We start from the raw sequence: 14,451 nt of genomic DNA, 5'->3' as shown, positions 1-14,451 counted from the left end.
AACTTGTAATAATTAGTAACCTTGAATTTCTTGGATACCATCATCATCAACCAAGACGGTCATCTCATCTTTGACTGGTATCATAAACCCACCTTCTCGGGTAGATACTTAAACTACTATTCTCACCATCCAATATGTCAAAAGAGAGGCACCATTATTGGTCTTGTCGATAGGGCCTTTTTACTATCACATCCCATCCCAGACAGCACTATGACATCCTCGGGAAATCCGAAGGACATCCAGGACGGACATTACGGGTATCCTGTGGATATCCAAATGTTCTCCCGGAATATACTCAGGATGTCCTGAGGAATAGCAAATGAGCACATCATGCTATACCTAGAAATATCCTCAGGCTATCCCATTTCAAAGTCCTACAGATGTCCATAAGATGTCCATAGGACATCGTAATTCCTAAAACGTTCACAATGCATTCAAAATTAGTCCAAAATATGTTATCAAGGTACTTTATATGATATTTTAAAGATAACCTATTGAATATAATTTCAAGCTTTATATAATTCTCATGACCAAATCTCAAATACGAGATGAACGCATCGCCCGCGCGTCGCATAGCGGTAAATAAACGAATTAGCGGCTGAATACTATTTTTTGTAGAGTTTTTGGAATGTTGCACACAGTAATATTTCTCATGAAATATTAAATAAATAATAATTTTGGATATATGAAAACGTGCGCATAAAATTCAATTATTAATATTAAACGAAATTAATGTTAACAATTAATTGCCAGATAACACATGTATGTCCTCTGGAAATCCAAAGAACATTCAATATAATAGACAGGAAGATATCCTATAGACATCCAGGGGTTATCCAATGGACATTTATAGGACATTAATACTTATTATAATACTTAAGAGTTCTAAATTATATTAAATAGCCTACATAACTGAAAGTAATCATGTATGCGTATTAAATTTTCATAAACTATATTTATAATGATATCTTAAAACGTCCTACAAATGTCCTGAACCGTCCTGGACATATTCAGGATGATCCTGAGGATGTCTGGTGCTATCTGGGATCTATCATCAAAAAATTTATATTTTATCATTGACATTCTATTAAAAAATAGTTACCCTCTGGATTTCATTTTCAATACAATAAAGCTCAGATTGAAATATCACTTCCATTATTCAAACACTGTCAAAGAGGATTCCGATCCGGACGCGAGACAATTCTTTTTATTACCCTATGTCAAGTCAGTCTCGGAAAGGTTTAAACGTGCCACAAAAAACACCGACTTGGTTATGTCTTACACCAGCCTTGACAACCTAAGAAATTTTATTAAAGGACATAAAGATCCACTTTCCAGTTCCTCTAACAACAACGTCGTATATAAAATCAATTGCCGCGACTGCGAGGCATCATACGTTGGTCAAACCAAAAGATTACTAAAAACTCGCATTTCTGAGCATCGCAACCATATCAACAGACGTTGCCCCCAGACATCGGTAATTACAGAGCTCTGTTACACGGCACCCTTAATCGGGTTTAATAACATCCGTAGTTGTGAAACTGGCCAATCACAGCTATTCCTCTGAAGAATGGAATGACTGTGATTGGCCAGCTTTCGAACTACGGATGTTATTAAACCCGATTAGGGGTGACGTGTAAACGTAGTCACAGACCACAGAATAGAATATGATCACGATTTTAAATGGGATAAAATAGAAACATTAGATAATGAACCGTGCTACCATAGAAGACTCACGTCTGAAATGTTACACATAAAAAGACAAAAACATGGTCTAAATCTACAGAGCAACACAGAATTACTTAATCCATCTTATTTCCCTATCATTGAAAAATTGTGAAATTTCCAATTTTAACCGTTTCTCTATACTTTGTTTATTTTGCATTGTTTGTCTCGTTGATCTCACCCGGCTTATTATTGATATGTATCGACCGCACATCATTGTTACAAGTACCACCAAATGTAACGGTTCGACGATCCAAGCGGCTCAGTTTCTCTCCCTTTGTCGTGCCCTCCATTGGTAAGTCTCCCTTTTATCTGATTTTATTGTAAAAACAAATGGCAAGCGACATTGTTTCACCATCGCGAAAAACATTTTTAGGCGGCCTTTGTTATACCTCATTTTCAGCCGCATGTTTTTGGAAAAACTATGTGGGACAATGGTCGGCTTTTTCATTGCGAAGCCATTGGAAGACACTTCAATTATTTAGATTTATATTTTTATTTATTATTTTTTACTCATAATATCTTGTTTTTAATTTAATTGACCGTTTGTTTTTTAACTTTTGACCGCTACCAATCGTAACTTTTTTAATATTAGAACACTGAAGAGAGTCCAGTCTAGGACTGAAACGTTTGCGCTTTTTATCTCATCAGCATCTTATATTTAATTATTATAGTTTATTTTTTATTTTTTATTATGTATTTTCTATTATTTTTTGTAATAATTAATAATTTATCTCTGTTTCTGTACTGACCACGTTGCTCTACGCTGCCAATTTAACAAAGTATACATACAGTTCCGTCATTTTCGTTAAATGGATTTCAAGTCCCTACATCTCCATGGAGCGGAATGAGCGCAAACAGAACGAGCAGAACGTCTCTAAAATGACTTTTAAATATTGTTTTTATCGGTCGTTTTTTATTATCGTGTTTATTATAATTTATTATCATAAATAATTTATTATCATAAATATTGAAATGAAAGCGTTTTTATCGGAAATATTGATTGAAAATATTAAATAAGTTTTAACGTCCTTTTAACTCTTTTGAAATAATGAGTCATGATTGGTTGCGCATTGGTCCGCGGTGCGCTCCTTACGCTCCATGGGTATGTACGGACTTGGAATCCACGTTGCGAAAACTGCGGAACGCTCGTGATTCGTTCCGCTCTCGTTCCGCGTTACGCTATTTCGCTGCATGGATTCGCACAGGGAGAATTCACACCTTGGCAGAAAAGCAGAAAGCTGAAAAGCAGAGGACAATCAAAACTCGCGCTAGAAAATCAGAATGGCCGCGCTCAGCAGAGAAAGCGCTCAGTTATCGTCTTGTCAACACTCGACGTTGATTCGTTGGTTCTAAAAGTAAGAACCGATTACATTTGATTGTTACTAAGCGGTTTTCTCTGCTGAACGCGGCCAATATACTGTTTACTATCAGCGCGAGTTCTGATTGGCTTCTGCTTTTCTGCTTTCTGATTTTCTGCCAAGATGTGAATTCTCTCTAAAGAGTGCGAACCCATGCAGCAGAATAGCGTAACGCGGAACAAGAGTGGAACCAATCGCGAGCGTTCCGCAGTTTTCGCAACGTGTAGAGTCCTATATATATAATCAGAGAAGCGATATCGTTACTCCCTCCATACTTCTCATGATCGCCATGTTGGGCCCGCAGCTGTCTATGTGTAATCTAAAATGTCTTAAAAATGTCTCAGAGATATTTTTTTTTTTTTTTTAGAAAATAACATTACAAATATATTGTTTTCATACTTACGGTACGCCGGTTGCGATTAGTTTGCACATAGGATTCACTACGTGCAAACTAACCGCCAACATAGGGCGCGTTCCACTTAACGACCGCAACGCTCGCGAGCATTATCTGTCTTTGTTTAACTTTCGGTGAACAATAAAGATGAAATGATACCGTGAGCGTTGCGGTCGTTAAGTGGAACGGGCCTGTGGCGGTCAGCTAATCAGCAAGCGGAACGTCATTGTCGCTTCTCTGATTATATAGGACTCTAAATAAGAACGCATTCATTTCAATATTTATGTACATGATAATAAAAAATTATCGATAAAAACTATATTTTAAAAGCCATTTTAGAGACGTTCTGCTTGTTCTGCTTGCGCTCATTCTACTCCATGGGGATGTAGGGACTTGAAATCCACGTAATGAAAATGACGAAACTGTATGTATGTATACATATATTTTGTTAAATTGGCAGCGAAGAGCAACGTGATTAGTACAGAAACAGAGATAAATTATTATGAAATGCATTGCTACAAATATGCAAAACGCTTCAAATTTAATAGTTAAACTTTGAAAATATATAAAGACGATCCAAGAGAGATAAGAAAGAAAGATTTTGTGAATTACGAGTTTTTTCTCGTCCTAACTGTTTTTTGTAATGTTTTTGGAATGTTGCTGTAACATTCTCATGAAATATTACAATTACATGTTCCAATAATATCTCAACAATATTACATTGCAACTTGCAAGATTGTAACATTGCTGCAATGTAATTGCAACGTTCTATGCTGTATGGGGTGTATATGTATAGATGTGTATGTACATTACGCGATCTGCGAAACCTATTCCGCTAGAAACTATTGAAAACGGAACGAAACTGAGGAACGCTCGTGATTGGTTCTACTCCCGTTCCGCGTTATGCTATTCCGCTGCATGGGTTTGCACCTTAAGGGAGAATTTACACCTTGGCAGAAAAGCAGAAAGCAGAAAAGCAGAAGCCAATCAGAACTCGTGCTAGAAGCCAATCAGCCAATCAGAACTCGTGCTGAAAATAAGCAGTACATTCTGCTTTTTTAGCGCGAGTTCTGATTGGCTTCTGCTTTTCTGCTTTCTGCTTTTCTGCTTTCTGCTTTTCTGCCAAGGTGTGAATCCGGCCTAAGGATGCAAACCCATACAGCAGAATAGCATAACGCGGAACGAGAGCGAAACCAATTGTGCGCGTAACGAAAACTGCAGAACGTTTGTGATTGGCTTTGCTCTCGTTCTGCATTAAGCCCGTATCAGACTACGCATTGAAGATTGGAATTTGACCAATTAGGATAAAAGGAACTAAAATTTCCTTGTCCTGATTGGTCAAATTTCAATCTCAATGCATAGTCTGATACGGCCTTTACGCTATTCCGCTGCATGGGTTCGCACCTTAAAAACACGCATCTCACGTATTACCTCCGAATTGACTTGGCTTAACCAATCAATTATTAAAAATAAACCTCGAGTAATATCTTGCGAAAAGGTCTCTTTGTCCCCATTGCTGTAACATTCTCATGAAATATTACAATTACATGTTCCAATAATGTCTTAACAATATTATATTGCAACTTGCAAGATTGTAACATCGCTGCAATGTTCTGTTCTGTATGGGCAGATACTTTAAATCACTTAAAATATTCTCATAGATCTCAAAAAGATATTCAAGAAGATTCTCAAAGAAAAATCCCAACAGAAACTTTTATAATCGATTCAATCTTTTATAATCAATTATAACGCTCCTTGCATAAGTGATCCAACGGGTCCTTTTGCTTATACGCCGGAATTCATATTACTAAACGAATTGTATTAAAATATAATTGATGGAATTGTGCGATGCGGGTGGTAGTAACTGTACATTATTCAGTTCCTTGGATTAACCGGTTTCACTGCGTTTATTATAAAAGTATATAAGTATAAAAGTATAAAATGAACTTGTAAAGATTTAGCTCGCGTGACTCGTGTCGAGGAGACGAACAGGCGCAACGGAAGAAGGCACTTTCGCGAACGTAAGAAAAACATAAAAATGTGGACGGTACTAGAGACGCCACTAGTACCAACTTACTACTACAGTACAACTACGAGCATTCTAGGATCGTTATTTCCAACACCCCTCCTATCGTAGAGTGCGTCTAATATACAGAGCAAATATCTAAAATGAATACTTCAAATTTTACACTATTCTAAACTTAACATAATTACACATCTTTCGTGTTTAATTTTTGGTAATGACTTCGTCAAAATATCCGCCAACATTTGGTCTGTTCTTAAGTAAGTTATTTCAATTTCTTTTCTTTCTACTAATTCTCTCGTGAAATGAAAACTTATATCTATGTGTTTACTCCTCTTATGTAAAACGGCATTCTTTGATAACTCTATTGCACTTTGATTATCACAAAATATGCGTATGAGAGACTCTACATATTTTTCAAAACCCATATAATTTAACAGTCTTTTCAAATATACTATTTCTTTGGAGACTTCAGCCAGCGCTGCGTACTCGGCTTCCATGGTCGATAAGGCCACTGAAGCCTGTTTTTTGGATCGCCAGCTTATAGGCCCACCAGCTAGCATTATTATATTTCCTGTACACGACTTCCTATCATCGATGTCACCAGCCCAGTCAGAATCAGTAAATGCTTGGAGTTTATCCTTATTCTTCACGTAAGTAATTCCGTAATGTGAGGTATTTTTCAAATATCTCAATACTCTTTTTGCGACGAGCCAATGCGATGTACCAGGATCTGAACAAAAACGGCTTAGAGTATTAGTAGCAAATGAGATGTCGGGGCGTGTAGCATTTGCTAAATAGATTAATCCACCAACGAGTTCACGGTATGGTTTCTTCTGCATTTCTAAACGTTCTTTGTCATTTTGGGGACCTAAATCTTTTGAAATTCTTATGTTTGTTTCGAATGGAGTTGATACGTCTTTTGCATCATTCATGTAGAATTTACTTATTAAATCTTTTACATACTTTGCTTGAGATAAACAAATTTTTCCAGTTAAGCCTTCTCTCTTAATATCCATGCCTAGGATGTAGTTAATTGGTCCAAGATCGACCATCTTGAAAGTACATTGTAAACTCTTCTTTATTTTCGTAAATTCGTTGTATCTTCTAGAGGCTAGAATTAAATCGTCAACGTATACTATAAGAATCACTCGAGATTCATTTTCGTTGAACGTGTAGATATATGGATCCGCTTCAGTTCTTCTACCTCCAAGGTTTAAAAGGAAATTGTCGAGTTTACGATACCACTAGCGTCCCGATTGCTTCAAGCCATATAATGGTTTCTTTAACTTGCATACCATATCTTTTCGATTTTCTTCAATAAACATTTCAGGCTGTTCCATGAAAATCTTATCAGTAAGTTCTCCCTGTACGTAAGCGGAAATGACATCCATTTGGTCCACGCACATTTCCTCGTTTACGGACGCGGCCAATAACGCCCTAATCGATTCGTACCGTGCGACAGGTGCAAAGACTTCTTCATAATCTATCCCTTTTTGTTGTGTATGTCCGCGAGCTACTAATCTTGCTTTGTATTTTTTAGTTTCTCCGTTTGGACCTTGTTTTATTTTAAAAACCCATCGGCTGGTAAGTATTTTCTTCGCTTCTAGTCTTGGCACCAATGACCAGGTATTATTTTCTTGCAAAGTTTTAAATTCAGTCTTCATAACTGCTAGTCATTCTAATCGATCGCTTCGATTCATAGCCTCAGCTACATCCATGGGATTATGATTAGCATCATTGCGCTTTTGATACATTTTCTTAGGTCTTCCTCGTTGACCGGTTTTCAATAATTTAGGACGTCCACGACCTCGTTGTAAATCTTTATTTCCATTTTCCTCTCTTTCTTCTGGAACTTCATCGACTTCATCTTCTGAATCGTTATCTTCGAGTTGTTGATCATATTCGTTTGTTATTTCTTCATTAGCTTCCGAGTCTTGAAGATCCGTTAATAATGGCATCGATTTAATTTTCAGCGTTCCTTTTTCATTTATATTGTTATTCGAGTCATTTTTAGTTAGATCATCCCAATCATAATTGCATGAATGAAGCTTCTCGTAAAATTTAATGTCGCGTGATTTTATTACAGTTTTCGTTCGTGGCTTCCATAATCTGTATGCTTTAGCTTCATCTGAATATCTGACTAAGACATATTCATCTCCCTTTCGGAAGAACTTTCCGCGTTTAGGACCTTTATTTAATGCGATGACCTTGCTTCCAAAAATGCGAAAGAAGCCCACATAAGGTTTCTTATTCGTCCACGCTTCAATCGGAGTTTTATCGTTTAAGCATTTTGTAGGGCATCTGTTTCTTATGAATGTCGCCGTATTCACTGCTTCGGCCCATAGGGATTGCGGTAATCCAGATTGTTGCAGCAATCTTGCCATTTCGACAATCGTCCTATTTGCGCGTTCTGCAACACCGTTCTGTTGCGGAGTATATTCCACAGAAAGTTGTCGAGCGATGCCTTCATCCTCCAAAAATTTTTTGAGATCATTGGACAAATATTCTTTCCCATTGTCCGTGCGTAATTTCTTGATACGTTGTCCTGTTTGGTTTTCCACTCTTCTTTTGTAATTTCTGAAAGCCTTCAAAACATCAGATCGTTTGTGGAGCATGACAGTTTCGATATATCTTGAGTAATCATCAATAAATGTAACGAAATACCTCGATCCTTCTAATGATTCAACATTCATCGGACCGCAAATATCAGAGTGTATCAAATTCAGTACCTCGGTCTCTCTGTTTTTTGACGGCTTAAACGGTTGAACATGCAGCTTATTTTGATCACAGATCTCACATTGAAATCCGTCAGTTTTTGTTGTAAATTCAACACCTTTAAGCATCTCTTTTATTTTTAAATTTTTCAAATCTGCAACATTTAAATGTCCATACCTTTGATGCCAACGAGTCAATTTATCGTTGTAGATTTTGTGAACAGCCATCGCGTGGTTTTTCGTTTCGTTTACTACGTAGAGTTGATTCCTCTTCGTTGTTGTTAAAGCTGTGGATCCGTCTCTGCGTTTTATCGTTGCACTATTTTTATCAAATACTACCGTGTATCCATTGTCTGTGATCATAGAAACTGACATTAGATTATTTCTTAACGCGGGAATTAACATTGCGTCTTTTAGATTTACGGTGTTTTTTGAACCACGATTTTTCACTTCTAAATTAATTTCGCCCGTGCTTGACGAATCTAAACAATGTTCCGCTGCTGTAAATACTCTAAATTTTTCTGTATCGTTTAATACCGTAAATTTTCGATAATCATTACACATATGACGCGTCGCGCCGCTATCAAGGAACCAATCGCTAGATTTCGATACTTCAGTATTGCACACTATAGCGGTCATAGCATCATATCTGTTATTCGTTTCACCGTGTTTTGTTTTTATTCGACAGTCCGCACTTTTATGTCCGATTTTACCGCAATTGAAACACTTTCCGTTAAATTTCTTTTGATTTTGTTTCGTATATTTATCTGCCGAATTTAAATTTTTGTTTATCACGAACATGTGCACGAGAAAATAATGCGTCATTATTCTGTCTGGACGGTACTAGAGACGCCACTAGTACCAACTTACTACTACAGTACAACTACGAGCACTCTAAAATCGTTATTTCCAACAATAATTTATTTTAAAGAAAGTTGTCGCGACAAAAATCAAACAACTTCCTCTGATTTGATTACACGATTAAAAGACTAATTGCCTGAAGAACATTTAAATATAGATGAATATGCTAGATATTTAGATTTATAATTAACTGGCCTAAAATCATAACGAGATGTTCAATTAATTTTTCGGATAATGAAATCTTATTTATACAGGGTGTCCTAGACCACTCATACACCCCTTTTCTTTCAAAAACTAAGCATTTTAGAGAAAAACGTTTTGAACAAAAATTGTATGGTTTTGAGGGGAACATAAGATGGTGTCATTGGTTTGACCTTGGATGGCATCGTTAAGGTCAAGTCAAAGACAGCTTTAATTTTTTAAATAAAATCCCCTATTTTTTTTTGCGTATTGTGTCCTTGACTTGACCTTAACGACGCCATCCAAGGTCAAACCAATGGCACCATCTTATGTGCCCCTCAAAACCATACAATTTTTGTTGAAAACGTTTTTCTCTAAAATGCTTAGTTTTTGAAAGAAAAGGAGTGTACGGGTGGTCTAGGACACCCTGTATATTGACGAAGAAGTTCAAGCTATAGTAAGTCGCGAATGCGAGCAAATCTTAACGTTAATCATTAGACTTATTACTGATTTTCTAGACGGTAATTTGGATATAGATCAATTAATTGCCTTTTTTGAAAACATTGAAGACTCTGAAATTGCATATACTTATTTGCGCACGCGTATATACAGACTTTTATATATTACTAGACCGCTAACTCCTACGAAATACATGGCCCCGAAAAGTATGTACACAACACATACGCACACAGTATACACACACAAAAACACTTTTTGTCTGTATACATCGGCCATATTACATATCCAGCTCTTATCTTCTTCTTTTCTACTAATTCCTACTTAAGTCACGCATGCGCAGATGTTTACTTCTCATTCTTAGTTTAGATGATGTCACGTGACATGCCATGGACCAATCAGGTAATACTGGAAAGAGATGTCAAAATCATATTTTGTTGCAATATTCCTAAAAGCGGACATTTTATCATTGCTGCAATTCCACAGCAATGATGCAGCAACATTTTGCAGTGAATTTGCAAAGTTGCAATATTGCGGTGAAAGATTGTTACAATATGTATGCAATCTTTGTGTGCTGTATGGGTATACTTCAGTTAGTGAGAAAAGGATAGCTCTCTATTTTTTATAGGGCAACCTGCTTCCACCGGCTATATCCCAGGGACGCCGAGAGCTAGGACCGAATTAGTGGATTCTCGCCGGCTCTATGATTCTTTCTTTACCGGTGAGCAAGTTTGTATTTAGAGTAAACCATTTACAAGAGCTTTCTAATGATTTAAGAAAAATCTTAGATTAATAAACTTAATATGTAATGTTATATGTAATATTATGGGAGTTAGTATTATAATAGAGGGAAAAAGGGTAAGAAAAATTGTCAATGGGATTGAATACGTTAAAGGAGGGAATGTGTTGTTATCTGTGGATAATGGTCTTTGATTAATATCAATTCTAGATCCTGCTATTTCATATAACCCTAAATTCTTAATCAAAAGGGAAGACATATGGTAAAGGAAGGCGTCTGTCAAGGGCATATATGCTCAACAGACGTCTGTTGATGGGTAATGATGGGAGGGTGTAGTCGAGGGCACACCATATGCTCAACCACGATGGAATTCAAGGAGAAAGGTAGAGTGTCACCAGGGCAATAAACCCTCGGCAACCAGGTTTCAAGCCCATACAGCACAGAACATTGCAGCAACTTTGCAGCAATATTGCAACATTGTAGCAACATTGCGGCAATGTTGCAATGTTGCTGCAATGTTTTGTGCTGTATGGGAGGGTTGGACCACGTCCGAGTGAGATTGGAAACCATAATATTTTATGCTTTATTTTAATTTCCTGTTGTCGTTTTTATTGGAAAAATGTTGGGTAAGGAAGGCGTCCGTCGAGGGCATACCATATGCTCAACAGACAATGGATGAATAATACAGGGTGATGATGGGAAAGTGTAGTCGAGGGCATACTATATGCTCAATCACGATGGAGTTCAAGGAAAAGCGGTAGAGTATCACCGGAACAATAATCCTCGGCGACCGGGTTTTAAAGGGTTGGACCATGTCCGAGTGACAACCTTAGAACATATACAGGGTATCCCGCAACGTGATGTCCACACTGAAACTGTGTATTCTTTGTGTCATTCTAGGTCAAAAAGTCTTAATACACATATGCCCTAAAGCTGCTTGTTTCGAAGTTATAGCGAAAAAATGCAAAAGTAGTTATTTCTCACACTAATGCGAGAAAAGCACCTTTATGACTTATCTTACCGCACTAGTAGTGCGGAAATAACAGGCATTACAAAAAATATTGTATGTATGGCATGTGCGGAAGACAACGAACTACGTCGCGCATGAAGTTGCCGCATGAGCTGAAGCGAATGCAGCAATACTCGACATAACTCATTGTTTTCCACACTTGCCACACAAGATAATATTAATAAATTGACTGTCGTTTTAAGTGAAAACATCGCATAAACATAGCTTAGAAATTTCTCTCACCTACCAATCATGAGTACATTTTTAACTTCTTGAAGATCTGCCTTTAAACATCAGAACACAAATGTGGTTTCAACAAGATGGAGCACCACCTCACTTACGCAGAATTGTTACGAGATATCTAAATAAAAAATTTCCTGGGAGGTTCAATAAATTGGCCTGCAAGATTTCCCGATCTATCTCCTCTGGATTATTTTTTGTGGGGGAAATGGAAGGGGAATAGCAGGCTGAAAAGTGTCAGAGGAAGTGAGAAAGAAAATCATAGTTGCCTCTCTCTTGTGAGTAACTGCTCAAAAGTGCGCATGCACGACTTACCGGTTTGGCCCAATGAAAAATAAGCTTACATTAGTCACATGTGTGTGTACACAAAAGTATGTATATCTACAGACACGATGCTTGTATGTGTAGTTACTCACAAGAGAGAGGCAACTACGATTTTCTTTCTCACTTCTTTCCGACACTTTTCAGCCTGCTATTCTCCTTCCATTTATATATGTTCTAAGGTAACAACAGCAGTATAGGTTCTAAGCAAAATCTAAATTTGTCTAGTATTGATACTAGAAATGTTCAAGTGATTGCTGGAAGGTAAATCGTGGATTATTAAAGTTGACTGACTAGGAAACTGTCAGCAATATGCTAATAATGCTTGACAAGGGTTTCTTTTATTATTAAAAAGGGATGTAGGGATTAATGTAATAAAAGGGCTGTCAGTCATTTGTTGATTCTGAAATAAAATTTGAGAATATAAGGGGTGTTAGTAACTGCAGGTATTTACTGTGTCGTAACAAGTAATACTTTTTTAGCTCAGTGTCCTTAGTACTTGTTTTAAGCCTTTCCTTCTCATCTGCAAAAACCTCGATTATGGATGAAATAGGTTGGATTGATGTAGACAGGTGTATGCTCGAAGTCTTTATTCCGGACTTTTACACAACTTGAGCTTATAAACGCGGAACTGATTGGACTAACTGGCTGACTGACTGACTCTATAATGAAGACGAAAGATACGCGGATATGCGTTGAAATGATTGGAGAGACTGACTACTGACTATATAATAAAAATAAAAGATACGCGGTTGTGTATCGGAATGATTGGAAGGACTGACTATGAAAATAAAAGATACGCGGTTGTGTATCGAAATGATCGGAGGGGCTGACTGCTGAGGGTGAAAATCTGTATCTTATATACTATTGAGAAGAAAGAGCGTTACGGGCCGTGTGCAGATTGTTCTGAGAATTTAGTTTGCGTTCTAGAAATTCATTAAGGTGAAGGTCTTCTACGAAAATCTATGATGAAATTATTTCTAAGTATTGCCTATCGATTAGCGGTAAATCCTTACAGATTGTTTATGTTTTTGGCGTCTACGTCGCGAATCTATCGGAACCGCCGTGGATCTGCGCACATGCTTATCGCTCGCTGTCTCGAATAGTTTTACAATGTTAACCCAGGGCGAAACGCGAGATCGGATATACGTCTATTAGATGTCGAAGCCATCTAGTCTAAAACAACATCTAGAAATATATGAATGCATTGCATTATAGGTAATTGGGACTCATGACTTAAGGCCCTTGCACAATGCTAGGCGATAGCGATAACGATAGGCGATAGCGATAGCGACAGAAATAAAAACAGAAAATTCCAACATTAGGGAATGCGTATGCAAATGCAGAATGTTTATCTTTGCAAAGAATGTTATTCTCTACAGAGAATAAATTTCTACATTTGCATATGCATTCCCTAGTGTTGGAATTTTCTATTTCTATTTCTATCGCCTATCGCTATCAGCATTGCGCAAGGGCCTTTATCTTTCTTATATATAACCTTCCCAGGAAGAAACGCGAGATCGGATATACGTCTATTAGATGTCGAAGCCATCTAGTCTAAAACAACATCTAGAAATATATGAATTAGATGCCATGTAATTTTGTGTCATTGAATTTTTTAGACACTATTAAAACTTAATATTCACACAATAGCAGTGCATTGTTTATGAAACACTCTTTGGGCTGCAGGTCACTTCTCGACATCTAATAGACATCTAATAAACCTCTAAGTAAATGTTAACGCAATATGTATGTAATATCATAATAAAAACAGAAAAATTCTCTTGTTGGAAAATAATCTCATAAAACGTATTTGTGGTCATACACTAGTATTCACTTCACATCAAGGTCAAATTTTTGTCAATATATCATATGAGTCTGGAGATTGACGATGTTTATGGTTATATTTGATGAGAGAAAAAGATAGCATATCGTATGTCTGTTCTGTTTTGCCACCTGCTGAGCGTATAGTTATGTATAATAACCAGTATTAATTAGTCCTTAATGAACATTATACTTTTACGGAAAAACCGCTAGTGATTGACTGCCGCGGGTTTATAGTTCATTCGCTTACCGCTATGTGGCGCACTATTCACTATCTATACCCGTATTCAAATTTTTGTAATGAGCGTATATAAAGCCTGCAAAATGCGGTTAATAATATTGTAATTATTTTTATCAGTTTAATTTCTGAAGCGTTTTCCGTACCGGGAAATTCAGATATTGAACGGATTTTTAGAAAATCGGACATTTATCTGTCCGATTTTCACTTATTCGGACAATTTCTGTCCAAATCAGTGAAAATCGTCCGTCATTATCTGCTTAAAATATAAAACAGAAATTAACTTCCATATAAATAAAATCTTTAATTTTATAAATTGAATTATTTAAATTTATCTATAATATATATCACATTAATATGTGT

The 14,451-nt window shown here is 36.8% G+C and overlaps 1 protein-coding gene across 1 annotated transcript; it reads right to left on the bottom strand.

The window, feature by feature from the left end:
- Positions 1 to 7,179: 7,179 nt before the first annotated feature.
- On the bottom strand, positions 7,180 to 9,014 carry LOC115243274. The gene is made up of 3 exons (XM_029820106.1): positions 8,171 to 9,014; positions 7,837 to 8,091; positions 7,180 to 7,717 (listed from the first exon to the last, which is right to left on the bottom strand). The coding sequence occupies exons 1-3, from the start codon at positions 8,857 to 8,859 to the stop codon at positions 7,180 to 7,182; spliced, it is 1,482 nt and encodes a 493-aa protein (XP_029675966.1). The 5' UTR covers positions 8,860 to 9,014.
- Between the last annotated feature and the right edge of the window lie 5,437 nt (positions 9,015 to 14,451).

This window comes from Formica exsecta, unplaced genomic scaffold, assembly GCF_003651465.1.
Source record: "Formica exsecta isolate Colony F162 unplaced genomic scaffold, ASM365146v1 scaffold712, whole genome shotgun sequence".
Lineage (NCBI taxonomy): Eukaryota > Metazoa > Arthropoda > Insecta > Hymenoptera > Formicidae > Formica > Formica exsecta.
This window is presented reverse-complemented; position numbering and strand designations above follow the sequence as displayed.